This window comes from Microtus ochrogaster, unplaced genomic scaffold (genome assembly GCF_000317375.1).
Source record: "Microtus ochrogaster isolate Prairie Vole_2 unplaced genomic scaffold, MicOch1.0 UNK129, whole genome shotgun sequence".
In the NCBI taxonomy this organism is placed as follows: domain Eukaryota; kingdom Metazoa; phylum Chordata; class Mammalia; order Rodentia; family Cricetidae; genus Microtus; species Microtus ochrogaster.
The window spans coordinates 433,607-448,103 of NW_004949227.1; the positions used below are offsets into that span (position 1 = coordinate 433,607).

Here is a 14,497-nt window from a genome sequence, read left to right on the forward strand (position 1 = left end):
AGTGAGCTGGATTCCATATCCTAAAGTTCTCCTGTGAGTGCTAATGAGAAACTCATTACAGGCTCCCATTTGAGCTGTTCTCACTGGAAACGTTTGAGACCAGCAATCATGAAACATTTACTAAGCAGCTGCTGCGTACCAATTCCTTTGTCAGCCGGGGGACAGAACCACACAGCAACTTGACAAAACTTGCCTCACTTCTGGGAGGAAGGCCCATGGGGTGGCAGTGAAAGGCACAAGAGAGGAAGAAGGTGGCTGTCCCGGGCTGGGATAGGCTTCAATGCCTCACAGGTCCAGTATGTGCCTGGGTCCTGGCTTCTTGAATACATAGGTGGCAGCTTCATTATCTCTTCACTGAACACTTGCATGGGAGGAAATCCAGGTCTCAGGAATGACAAGTGACCAGGACAGGTATGTGGGACTGGATACTCTTGGACGCTTCGTGACTATGAGTTCCTCTTAGTAACCTGCCTGAGTGTCTTGTTCATTACACAGCTGGTCAAATGACCTCTGGATGCTTCTGAATACAAAAGTATGGCCTCTTCGCACCATATCTAGTGTGGAGAGAATCTCCAAGAGGCAAGTGGAAGACAATCTCCAAGAGGCAAGTGGAAGAGGGCCAGATCTCTAACATTCCATCTGGGAGGGCTCACAGTGGTGGACCTGACAAAAATCCCCTAGGTCCTCTCACCACCCATTCTGAAACACCACTGACCTGCTTTGGGAAGTATAGGCCACCCTTCTGAACAGTCCAGGAAATGGGAGGGAGGAATGTGCATCCACCTCTATCAGCTGCCCTGAACCTCTGTCCACTCCTTGTAGGCCTCTGCTCCTCAGAGGCTGCTTGAAGGAGACTTGCTCTGTCATCCACTCTGCGTCTCCTGCTTTCTTATCTTTCCTTCTTAGCCTTTAACCTGAATGAATGGTTGTGACATTGTACAAATGGATCTGTCTCTGAGTCCCACTATCCCAAGAGTGTGGCTGACATGCCTGGAGAAGACCTGTGGCCGACTCAGGGCTTATGGCAAGGACTCTGAGCATGGTGTGTAGGCTGACATTCTGCTGTCTTCAAGTACGTTGTCTGTGCTGATTTTAGCATTGACTGCCCTGACCCCTGTGCTAGCCATACTTGAACTGACTTTCAAGACAGATGCTCCACTCTTGGTTTCTTTTATCTTCCCCAATGGGCTTTTGAGGCCCCTGCCCCAGGCTTCAACCTCCAGTAATGGTCCCTGGGTGCTCACATTTCCTTGTTTCTTGGTGTGCTTAGGCAAGAAGCCAGGGCAAGTGGTCTATCACCAAGTTACACCTCAGCCCTATACCATCTCAGTTCTTTGAGTTCCCCTGACCTACAAAAAGGTGTTCTCTCAGCTCTCAGAAGGCAGAACCCTCTCTTTGGACTAGCAGTGGTGGATGATGGGATTTTTCAAAGCCTAAGGAGGGCCCTGTCTGCCCACATCTACTTCAGGTTGCTCCACTCCCCTTCTCAGGGCCTCTGCAGAGCATAGAATGGGACAGATAGTTGATAAAACTCCCCGGGGATTAGGACAGGCACCCCTCCTTGTGAAAGTGCTCCACACAGTGCATAGCACCTAGAAACCTGATACTTGCTTTCTCGCTGATTATCATCTTCTCTTTCTCCCTGTGACTCAGTTTCTACTTTGTAGATTAAGCTGGTTATACCAGAGAACCTGATTGTGACTGCTATTTTAGAATTCCCCATGCGCTGTGTGCCTGTTACATAGCCCAGGACTCTTGCCGGCCTTACTTGGGGTTAATGGTGTGCTGCCTTCTGGGCCTATCAGCTCAGTGCTTGTCACTTGGCCCCTGGGACACTGAGGATAAGGCCTTGTTTCTAGGCATCATAAAAGTAAAGACGTTGTTATACTCTGGGTCTTTTGGATTTTATTTTTTTACTTCTTGTTACGAAGGCTTTTGTAAACAAAATGGTGGAGATTAAAGAATTTCAGCCTTCCATCTCCTTTATTTTAGGTTTAAAGGGTCAGCAATGACAGACTGAGATAAGATATTCTAGAGCCTGAAGCTTCCAGGATCTTGTGGTACAGAACATATCTTACAGCATAGTGATAAGTGGCTGAGTCTCAGTTAGCCCATGAACCCAATGGAATGAGGAGGAGGGCAACCAGGTCCTGGGAATCGCTTGGCCCCTTTCTTCCTGACTATGGTGCTCTGAGTTGTTTTTCTCAAAGGATCTGTCCATGTTCTCACCCTGAAATCTGTAAGGGTAGCCTTATTTAGAAAGAGCTTTTCGCATTTGTAATCAAACTCAGTGAGGCCACTATAGTGAATTCTGATCCATTCGTAAGTAAGCTAAGTGAGGCCACTATAGTGAGTTCTGATCTATTTGTAAGTAAGCTAAGTGAGACCACTATAGTAAGTTCCACAAACTACTACCCTTGGAAGAGAAGAGACATAGGCAGATATGTACATGACAGAGCTGTATGATGACAGGCAGAGGTAGAAGGAAGGGTCTACCAGTCAAATAATACCTAGATGGGTAGCACCAGAAAATAAAAGAAAGGTCTGGAACACATTCTCAGGATCCTCGGAGGGATGTTGGCCTTGCTATTGTCTTGATTTTGGACTTTGGGCATCTAGAACTGTGAGAGGCTACATTTCTCTTGTTTTTTTTTTTGTTTTTTGTTTTTTTGTTTTTTTTTTACTTTACCAGTGTGGGGAAGTCTGCCAAAACAGCTTCAAGACACACAGACCTTTCCCTAATTCCCCAGGCTTCACTGCTGTGATGTGTTGTTGCTCCCAGTCATTTGACTGAGGAGCTTTATGGGCAGCATCATGTCTTATCTCTTCATGTGGAGCCAGTAGTGTTGATAGGGAATATGTCTTGTCTAGACTTTCCTAGTCTTCTGACTCAAGCTGTGCTGCTTGCCTTTCGCTATGGAAGCAGAGGCTTAAGGGATCTTTGGAAACAGGCTACTTCTTGTTGGCTCTTGCCCTGGAAAACTGTCCTCTGGTGCTAACAAATCTAAAAGGGCACTGTGTGCACCAGATAAATAGAAATACCATGCAGTAGGCTCGAGAGATGGTTCAGTGGTTGAGAGAACTTGTTGCTCCTCCAGAGAACCAGACTGAAGTTCCCAACTGCCTGTTAACTCCAGCTCCAGGGGATCTGATGACTTCTTCTGGCCCCCACAGACATTGCACACACATGCACATACACATATCTATCCACATCAATAGAAATAAACCTTAAAGAAAATAAAACAACCAGACCGAAGTTCCCAACTGCCTGTTAACTCCAGCTCCAGGGGATCTGATGACTTCTTCTGGCCCCCACAGACATTGCACACACATGCACATACACATATATATCCACATCAATAGAAATAAACCTTAAAGAAAATAAAAGAAATATCATGAAGATAAGCTGAGGGCAATGTGCAGAGTGCTGTGGAAGGGACTCATAGTGTTGTGACCACGGTGTTCATTTGTAAGGCCTAACCACAGAACTGGGGGCTCTTGTGGGCTCAAAGGGAGTGCCACAGAGCATGGATGTCTACACAAAGGCATTCAGAGGGATCTGGAGACGGTAGGAGAGAGGCACTAAGTGTTAGTAAATAGGAAATGGGCTTTGCTTTTGAGGCTTTAGGACAAACAGGAAGTCAATGATGAGAACACAGGTACGCTAGTGATGAGGATGTAAAGTGAGCAGATGCTGGATAAAAAGTCTGATGGGACCTTCAAAAGTTAAACATGGGCTGATGAACTGGCTCAGTTGGTAAAGATCTTGCCTTGCAATAATGGGGACCTGAGTTTGTTCTCCATAATTCTTGTTTTAAAAAAATCTGGGTGCTTATAATCCCAGTAGTAAGAAAGTAGAGACAGGAGGGTCCCTGGGGTTTGTTGGCCAGCCAGACTAGCCTAATTGGTGAGTTCTAGACCAATGAGAGATCCCGTCACAGAAAACAGGATGAGCAGTACCTCAGGAATGACATTGGAGATTCTCCTTTGGTCTCTACCTTACACAAATACATGCATGTACGCACACTTGTGGCCACTCACACCCTTACACACATACACACACTTGTGCACATGTATACACACACTAAAAACAATTACCATGAGATCCCGCAATCTTGTGGCTGGGTATATATTACTTCCCCAAGGAAACCAGGATCTCAAAGAGCAATTTGTACACGCAGGTTCACAGTAGTATTATTCACAATGCCTAAAAGATGGGAGTAGTCCAAGCATTGCCGACAGACAATGGAAGAGGGACTGGGGAGGAGGAGTGGAAAGTTGGAGGGAAATGGCATGGAGTTAAAGTTTGGAAAGGTAAAAAAGTTCTGAATTCTCCCATTGACCCATCCAAGGACACTGACCTGGATAGTCACAGCAGGCTTTACCTGGTGAAATCAGTCAGTGGGAGGCACCACAGGTGGGGCACCTTTTGCCCACGGAGCCAGTGTTCCTTCTTGCCATAGAAGTCAGCAGGGCAGCAGTCCACAAGAGAGACCATGCCTGTGGCTTCTCCCACCTTGGTTCAGTGACATACAGGTACCTTTGTTTGGTTCCACATGGGAAGTTGACAAATAATAAATCACACATGTGACCCAGACCAAGATTGTAGGAGCCTTTCATTTTCTTTTATACACAGAAATTTTGGTCTATTCTTTAAATTAAGAAATTCAACTACAGACTTTAATTTATTATACATCTGTGGTCTTTCTCATTAAGATATTTTGTTCATTTTTATAACAGGCAGATAAAAATGTAAAACATATTTATGAACTGAACACAGTTGACCAAGCCATTCCATATATTATAATGCTTTATAAAGAGAAGCTTCCAGTGAGACAGGTCTCTTCGGCCTGAAGACTGTACAAGACCCAGAACGGATGAACCCCACAGCTCAGCACAAAGGCAGCCTGGGTATCACACAGTTGACACTGACATCAGGCAACTTTAGACAGCAGCATTGAGGGTTGGTTTTTAAATATATAATGGCCATTTGCTCTATCTGTGTGTCTATAACAGAGGATGGCAAGAAGCTCATGAGCATAGCTGGGCACAGCTTCAACAGCAATACTCCACATTTTGATTTCTTGTTGAAGAACACAAAGACCCTCAGCAAGCCAAGTTGCCTTTTTGTTGTGGTGGTTTAAACGAGGACATCAGGGAACAATTTACAAATGGGAAACATTCTCAATATGCCCTTTATAAAAAAGGGATGGCTTTAAGTGATCTGTAGCTGGCATTTTAAAGTGGAGTTTCTCTTGTAACTGAAATTCTTTTGCCCGAGATGTGGCTACTTCTGCTCAGGGGTGACATGGCATTGGTGTGACCAGTGAGGACAAAGCACATTTTCATTTGACTTTGTGTGGATGCCCAGGAGCTGAGACAAGCTTTCTGTGGGGTGGCGTGGGATGGGAGTGGAGCAAATGCAGCTCCTGAGGGTGCCTGTCCTTACCCTCCATCTCGAAGCTTACATCTGTCTCCTGGCACAAAACCTCAGGCCCAAGTGACAGGCATGTGTGGGAGTAGAGTGAGATTCTAGACATCTTCCTGACAAGTTTAGGAAGCCATGAGTTCACAAGGTGAAGGACCCTCAAGGGCAGGATGTCACTGTGGGTGTCCGGATTCAGGGCCGAAGAGCACAAGGGAGGGGCAGGTTACCACTAGGAAGAGACTCATCAGCGTGGGTTTCCCTGCAGGGCAGCAGGCATTAGACCCCTCTGCTCTGCCTTCTTTCCCCGGGCTGGCGCTCTTTCTAGGAAAGCAGGCTTGGCACAGTGGGGGACTACAGTGATGGGGCAGGCTCCTGGCTCAGACCTTGCTTTAGCCTTGCCTGCCTAGGTGGGACCAAGCCCTGCGAACCCTGTGCTCAGCCCCCATAGGCCCAGCCAGAAAAAAACAATGGCAACAGTGATGGAGGCCATTTTTCCAAGAGGCCATGTTTCTATAGTGTTGCCTTCTGGGTTGTATTTACCCCATGGGCAAGAAGATCAGGGTTGGAAGCATGCTTTGGTGGGTAGTACGCCCATGCCCTGGCAGAGGTGGTCCCTGCCATTTGCCAAAGCACAAAGTGCAAATCGAGAGGAATGACAGAAATGAACCTGAACTGTCCTCACAGTTGGCATCTTGATTTTGATGACCCTTCTTCCTCAGGTGGCCTCCATAGAGGTTAGGCCTGCCGTCTGTCTCTGCTCTATCACCTTACTCCTAGGGTTCTTCATGCTTTCAAAGTTGGACAAAGAAAGCCACCAGCAAAAATGAAGGTGTTGGAAATGAAGTGGAAGGAAGCCAAAACCAAAACTTGATTTGCTTTGTACTGGAGGGGACCACTGTCATCAATACTTTGGTATTTTTCTTTTTAAAAAATGCCATTGAAAAGTCTTTTTCCTCTACAAGGAGAGGTCTCAAAGTGCAAAGGTTCTAAGTGCAAGACCTCTAGGTCTTGCACAACGCTCCCCAGACTGCCTCCTCTGGAATCTCGGCAGGGTCAGGCATGGAGACCCTCAGGTCAGGGGCTTGGGGAGGGAAGTCCAGTACCGAGAGGATGTTCTTGCAGTCTCATTCCCTGAAAAGAGCCTTGCTACATCCAAAAAATGAAACTTCAAAAGGAGAAGGCCTGGTGAGAGGAATGGAAATATCATGCCGATAAATAGTTCCTTATTCTTTAAATATGCATTTGCCATATATATGTATATGCATACAGACACACATACATATAGACACACACACATGCGGTCTGCAGATGGGTCTAGTGTGCTTTGCAGTAGAAGGTACCTTTGCAGGTGGCTCCCTCCGGTGGCCTGTCTGCACAATGACCTCCTTGGTTTTGGTATACTTTTTTTTTTTAATATGGGTGCAGCAAAGCTTCAAACAAGCTCAGCTAGCCCCTACCACGCTGAACAGCTCAAATGCTGAAAACATGGCGGAACTAGTGTTTGTTAAAAAAGAAGCGTCAGTAGAAAAAAAGATGGAAAGCACATCGTCTTTTCCTTCACGTTGGGTGAAGAACTTCCTCTCCTCCTTTTTCCTTCTTCCTCCACCTCCTGGAAGTCTGGTGAGAAGCCTAGTGGGTTGTGCCCTTATTGAATGCAATTGGCTTCTTGCAAATACCACATAAGAAAAGTCTTTAGCCTCTTTAGCAGGTTTTCTCTTTTTGGCAGGTGCACGACTCCCCTCTCTGTGTGTACATGCACATGTGTGTCCATGTGTGACTGCGTGTATGTGTGTATGTGTGTGCATGTGTGTATACATGTGTTATAAGAGAAGTTCTGGTTAGAGGGACGTCTCCATGCTGTGGAGTGGGCTCCCGGGCCTGGACGAGAATGCTGAAGAGGTAGCTGACTTGGTGGCATGCATGGTCAGGTAGATGCCGCTGTCTATGGCGTTGTTGTTCTGGTTAGGGGGTGAGGAAGGCAGGGCCCTCAGGCGCTCTTCGTTCTCATCCACATCTGTGTCATCGATGAGCGGGATGTTGTGGGTGTAGTCATTGATCAGAAACTCGGGCGTTGCCATGAAGTTATGGATGCAGCTCTTGGATTCCGGTTTCTCAAGGCCTTCATAAAGTGAGCTACGGAATGCTTTCACCACCCGGATCTGAAGTCAAGGGGGAGGGGCAGAACCCACATGGGAGATGGAAAGGGTGAGGAAGGGCAGAGAAGGGAGAGGAGAGGGGAAGGAGAAGGGAGGGAGAGGAAAGGAGAGGAGACAGTCAATGGGTAGCTGGTGCTGGAAAGTTGTGCCCACATCAGAGGCTGGCACATTGCATGATGAATGTTCACACACTGGGGGACTTGTAGGGAATGGAGTTGCTTTGCTAGACTGTGGTAAGGGTTTACAGGTCTGGGCCTTGGTGTTGAAAACATTCTGACATGGGTAGATATCCTGGAACAATAGGCTGATGCGTGCTACCTTCCTGGTCCTTGCCCTGAGAACAGGAATGGCTTAGGTGGCACCTGAGGTCTTTGCTCAATTTGAACTCCAATTTGGTAGAAGACAAATATACTGAGATTCTCCAAAGAGTGTGCCAGTGGCCACTTCTGCACATTCATCTTAGTCCTTCCTAAGGGGCACACCATATACTTGAACTCCCGTTTTTGAAAACTTCTCAAGCCTCCCTGACATTGTTGTTTCTGCCTGGCCCTCTTTCATTTGAGCAGCTGTGCTTCCTCTGCTTCTCCTTTGTCCCAAAGCTCTGGACTGTCCCGGTTACTCTTCCTCCCTGTTCATATCTCTGTACAGTGCTGGAAGCTATCTAGGGATATGGTAGAGCTCTGGGCCCTAGAGTCCACTGGCCCTTACCTGGAGGCCAAGACTACAAATGGCCACACTTGAATTTGCACGTACCAAGCCTGTTCCTATGCAGCTGTTTTGGTCTATCAGTTATCCTCTTGGTCCTAGTTACATGTGTCTCATCCGGTCTCATTAGATACTTGGTGCTTTCAGCAGCCTTTTTCGATCTACCTTTCTTGCCCTTCTTCCCCCAAACCACCTCTCTCCTCTTTCTCCTCACTGAGCTTCTGTTCAGACAGCCCTGTGCTTTGCTGTTTTCAGTTCACATCAGCATTACACTCTGCAAGGAAGTGCTTCCCACAATACTTGGCCCTCCCCACCACTGTGGCCATGTGCTCGGAGCCAAGCTTGCATCCCCTCCAGTCTCCTGCATCTCTTGTAGGACAAGGCTTTAGAACTTGCCTGAGAATCAACCTTTCCTTTCTCTGGCTTTTCCACGGCCACTCACACACTGACTCCAGGCTCATCCTTTCAAGCCACAGAACAGCTGCCTCTCTGATGTTTCCCTGGCCCCAGATGCTGGGCTCCTTCCTGCTTCTAGAACCAGAGGCCAATGAACAGCCCTCTGCTAGACCTCACAAAAGCCAGTGCCAGCACTGCCTCCCACATCAGCTGGTCCCACTGCAACGACCAAGCCAGCCCTGCTGGCCTCCAGGTAGTGTAGAGGCCAGTGGAAGGACTGTGGGCTCCCCAGGAGTCATTCTCCCTCTGTGTGAGACATTCTATGACATTTCAAGGAGCTAGGATTTGGTTTTCATGGTTTAGGTAACGTGTCTGTAAACTCTGGCCAAAAGGTAAACGAACCCTGGACCTCTTCTGGTTTTGTAAATAAAGTTTATTGGCGAGCTGCCATGCCCATTCATCTGCATCCCGTCTGTGGCTGCTTTCACACTACAAGGGCAGGGTTGTGCAGTTGTAACAGAGACCTGGCCTGAAAAGCTAAATATGTTTACTTGTTGGTCCTTTATAGGAACAGTTGACAATGAATCATCTGGGCTACAATGAGTCCCTTTCAAGCCTCCAGTCAGGACTGTAGGCTCGAAAATTCAACCAGGTCAAGCGCAGTGCTCCTAAATCACTTTAAATGAGGCAAACCTCACAGTTTATGGAATGCAAAGAAGTGAGCCAAAGGCTCTAGAGAACTGGGGTTTTCTAAATGCACATTTGAGGTCCAGTTAGGATTTTTTTCTGTCAGACTGTGGATGGCTAGCCGTACCTCAGGCCACTATTTTCAGACTGGTTGCTTATATAGGGTTAACATAGAAATTGAAAACCATCACCAATTTTAATGAGGAGAAAATAATTCACCTTTTGTATCTAATGCCAGTGTTGCTTCATTAATTAGCTTTTCTAGGGCAAGACTGGAATGTTGGTGCGGGGGACGTCACCTAACTCCAGCTGTCAGCCATACCATTATGTCACAAAAGAGAGAATGAGCTTCACGTTGTTGCCCTTGACTCTGTTAAGTCTTCCAGCAATGCCCAGGTGACTGGCCATAACATTCTTCTCAACTGGACTTCACATGGCCAGGCCTATTCATGGGTCTCAACTGCACCTGGCTCAGCTCCAAAGTCTTTCCCTGAAGAGAGAAGCCCTGGCCACAAGGCAACCCTCGTATGCTGTCCTTGCCTCTTGCAGCTACTGCTGCTCTGCCTTCCTCCTGCTGCCAGATCCAGGCACAGAGTGCCCAATGTACCAACACCTGGGGATCACATGCATACAGAGGGCCACCCACTCCACTGTTTTGAGTCATCTTGAGGGCAACATTTGAGAGTGAGTCAGCTTTTTCTCTAGCTCCTTTCTTCCCTGCATTGAAATCTAGGGCTAGAACAAACTGGTTTGCTGTTGATCTTATGACTGGGAGTATTCTCAGCTAAAGGCTGCATGCAGGGCACAGGTACCTCCTGGGAGAGTAGTCCAGGCAAAGCAGCAACTGCTCGGAAGAGTGGCCTGTTCTGGAAAGCATGGCTTGTGCCAGGTGCCTGAAGGTATCTCCAAGACCTTGGGAGTTCTTCTTTCAGACCCGGAGTTTGGTGTCTCTGGCTAACCTGCAGCCAAGGCTGGGTTGAGCCCATGCTATGCCCCAGCTCACAGACTGCCCTGGCCTCTCTTCAGCCTCATGCCTGGGTTTCTCAGGGCGCTACTCCCAAAGATCCTCTACCTCTACTCTTTCCCAGGACCTTCAACACCCTCAAGGCACATCAGACCACCTAGATGCCATCAATGCTTTGAGTACCACAGCTAGCCAGGCCCCGTTTCCTAGCCCACTCCCACTGCGCCCAGGTGTCTCTGTTCTCTAACACTCCCATCCTTGCCAGCTCCTGGCCCATCTTCTCTAAACACTTCACTGTCAGCTTGTCCAATAGGACCACCCCCAAAACATCTCACCAGAGTTCTCCTCCTCCACTACAGCCTCCATGTGCTGCCTGAAGACTGATGCCCTTGTTTGTCTGGGGCCTCCATCCTGCCTCTGTGGCGGACACACATCTTCTGGCTAAGGGTCTGATGACCCTATGGTGGCCTGCAATGTCCCATGTCCAGATGATACTTCCAGGCTTTCTGGGCACTGAGTCAGACCCTGTCATTTCCCTACCTGACTTCAAGTATTCTTGTAAGTGATGGAACTGGCCTGGGTGCTGGCTGGGGGTGGAAATCATTGAACTTTAATTTACAATCCATTTACCTGTAGGATAAGGCATTATTTGTTTGTTTGAGACAGGGTTTCACCATACAGACCAGGCTGGTTTCAAACTCCGGATCTCCTGTTCAGCACTGCCCAGTGCTGCAATGACAGGCATGTACCACTAGATCCAGCTCTACAAGATAATTTTACATAAAAGATGTCTCTAGGAAAGATAAAGCCTAGACTATGACTGAGGCTTCTGGGAGAAACAAGGGAATCAAGTTGGTCTGGCAGGGGAGTCTCCAATTGCTTCTCAGCACCTGGTTGAGGTGCTGTCCTCACTAGCCTATTGACCATGACTTACTTGTTCCCACCCCACTTCCACAGTCCCATTCAGCTGCTGCCCCACTTGTGAAACCCATCCCAAGAAGACTTTTGATACTTTTTTTTGTAATGCCATCCCTAACCAAGTGAAGTACTTGGTGCTCCTTCCACCTCCCCTGAACTCCTTCTTAGCCACTTTTCCCTAGACCCTTCCCTAATATTCAGGAGCCGCTTCCTTCAGCCCGGGTGCTCCTACCTACCAACAGCTTCTGTTTGCTCTCTCAGCTCCAAATGAGGCTGTCTGAGTCCTATCTCATTCCCTTACATGTCCTTAGCCCTTGACAATCCCACCGCTCCCTCCCTTCAAGTGACATCCAGAATCTCCCACTTCACACACATATCACCACAAGTGCTACAACACCAGGTTCAAGCTGGATGCTGCAGGAACTTTTATGTAGTCTCCTTGCTACCCTTATGTTACCTCACAGTCTCTCCTTCACGTGGCAGCTAGTCGATGGTTTCCAATACAAGGGAATTACTAGCTGCATCTCCCAAAGAAGAAGACCTGTAACCCCAACCAAGGGCCTGCCTTGGGCTCTCTCATTTCATCTCTAGCTCCTGACATGTTCCTCTCACAGGGCATTGTCTGTGTGATCTACCACAAAGATTCTTCCTCAGTGAGCCTCAGGGCTCCCTCCCCACCTTTTCAGTAAGCTCTGCCCTGTTCCCCCAGCACCCAATCAGTAACAATAGCTATTTTCTCTACAGTGGAAGCTAACTACTTCTCCTAAGAGTGGTTAGCTACTTTTTCTGTAGCGTTCAATGGTGGCCGCACTATCCAGTGAACTGCTCCTGCTAAGCATATAGTTAGAGGGTATGGAATATCTGGTCCATCCTTGCCTCTGTCTCCTATGGTATAGCATCACCCCTCCAAAGCTCTCTACCCACTTGACTGTAGCCAGCTAGCTGAAGCTATCTAGAACACCTAAGGTTCCTAACCCCAACACCTGCCAACTCCCAAACTCTAGATCCAACATAGTTTCTCCCAGACCCACTACAACTGCCGTTTCTCTCTCCATACCAAATTCAGTGTCTATCCTGGGTAACCTGGAACCTAGCAGAGCACCCCTAATACTCTGAGTGGTCTGCTCACTTCTCCTAGTAGGCCCATGGCTATCTACATTCATTCCCTTTGCTGATCACTCCAATTGCTGCCCAGAAGAGACTCACAGTGTCTCCTCTCTATGTGGCCCAGACAGCAGGGCATGCAGAGTAAAGGCTGATAACTTGGCATAAGCCTGGTGGAGATGCTGCAGACCAAGCCCCAGCTCACAAGCTGCAGTGGGAAGGAATTGAGGATGTTCTGAGGGATGGGATCTTCAAGCCCTTTTGGGTTACATATGTTCGTGCCTAAGCTTTCGTGTGTGCGTGTGTGTATGCTTGTGTGTGTATGTGATGTCTCTCTCTGTGTGTATGTGTGTGTCTGTGTTGGGGGTTTCCATGTGGAGGGTAGGCTGTGGGTGTAGGGTGGAGCAAGAGTGTAAAAGCTGGGAACTAAGTGAGGGACTTGAGGGAAAGCTCATCCCAGTAAAAAGAATGAAAAAAAAAAACGGACAGGAAAAAAAAGCAAAGGCTCCTGAATCATAATGGAGAAAGCAACAGTAGAAAATGCCTGACACACCTTTCCCCCCCTTCTTTCCAATTTTTTGGCCAGAGAGAATTTCAACCTGGCCACTGGGGCCAGAGGCTGTAGGTCCCCAGGAGGCTTGCCCATGTTTTCTGCTTGGTCTCAGCTGCTAAGGCTCATGGGGTCCACACTCTTCTGTCTGACTCATTCCTTACCTTTCATTGCTCTTTACAACCACTGGTCCAACACCTCCTTGAGAAAAGGGACCTGTCAGGTGCCCTGACATTCTGGCCCAGTAAGTGTGGAAACTGAGGAGAAGCTGGCTAGTTTCTTAAGTCCCTTTAACTGTTCTGCACTAACTGCCCAGGACATGAGAACTAGCCTGCCTCCTGACAGCAGCAGCCTGGCCCAAACACATGGTCAGGCCACAGAAAACACAGGAGGAAGCCCTACCTATTGCCTTGCCCTTTCAGTAGCCAAGGGCAGCTATGGTGGCAGAGTGGAGTATGGGTGGGCAGAGAAGGTGGGGCTAGAAGAAATTCCACAAGCTCCCAGCTGCTGGCCATGTGGCAGTCCTCACAGCACCTACTACCTACAGGGCCTCAGAACCCCGACTTTCTGGGCCAGGCCTATGTCTATGCTGCATTTTGTTGTGTGCCTTAGTAATTTCCTGGAAGCTTGTTCTCCATGGGGTTTAGCCTCTATTTCCAGAAAGAGTAGGATAGGACCCCAACTAGAGAACTAATTGATACCTTTCCTAGTGTGGATCCAGTGTGTACACTTTCAAATAGCTACAAAAAATGTCAATAAACTCTCCCAGAAAACGTAAGTGGGGTGATTTGGCTCAGCATTAATTCATTTCTTGACAATGATGCAAACTTAAAACGATTTGCCAGCTCCTTCCTTGTTGGGTGTGTGAGAGTGAAAAGCATGCCTTCCTGGGCTCTGGAAGTTTATGTCAAAGCAAAGCTGCAGGGGCTTACCTGGCTGGTTTTAGTTCCCTTCCCCCAAAGGGTGAAAGGTTTCCATGTTGCGAAAACCATTTAAAATGAAGCAACTGCTGTTATCGGTTTCCAAATTCTTCATCAGAACCTGGAAGAATCCCCTCTGGCGATATGGTGCTCAAATCTTTGCTGTCCTGCGTCAGAAGGTATCTTATCTCAAACTACTGAGACAGTAAACATTCGAGTATAGAGGCCCAGTGCTGCTACCCGAAGGATGGACTGGAATTGGCTGCTGGTTGGAATGAGAGGGTCCCCAGGGTGAGCTGATGGGGAAAAGAGTTTGGTATTTGGCAGAAGAGGGTCAAAGGTATGTCTCTGTGTTCCCATGGGAAAGAGACACAAAAGAACTCTTAGGCATTGGAGCCCATAGAGAGGCTTCAGTGATGCCAGGATCCAGGCTTGCATTTCCAAAGATCATGCTCCTTCTGTTCCCACTAGAAGGGAGATACTTAGCGCCTTGTTTTTGTTGCTTGCTAGCAAAGCTGGATGACTGCATAAACCCCTCTCTGACTACCCTTTTGAGGTTCTTGACATTCATTAGGAGAATGAAGTTCTGTAGCATTAGTATGTGAGTGTGTGGCTGGTGTAAGAAGGGGCATGATGGAAACCCACAGCAAACAGGATTTCATAGCCTCA

The 14,497-nt window shown here is 47.8% G+C and overlaps 1 protein-coding gene across 7 annotated transcripts in view; it reads right to left on the reverse strand.

Moving 5' to 3' along the window:
* Positions 1–4,602: 4,602 nt before the first annotated feature.
* Atp2b3 (ATPase plasma membrane Ca2+ transporting 3) overlaps positions 4,603–14,497 on the reverse strand; it is a 72,268-nt gene continuing 62,373 nt past the window's right edge. For all 7 annotated transcript variants that reach the window (XM_005371821.3, XM_005371824.3, XM_005371826.3 and 4 more), the window contains one exon: positions 4,603–7,587. In XM_005371821.3, the coding sequence (XP_005371878.1) occupies positions 7,267–7,587 (321 nt within the window). In that variant the 3' untranslated portion in view covers positions 4,603–7,266. The remainder of the gene's footprint in view (positions 7,588–14,497) is intronic.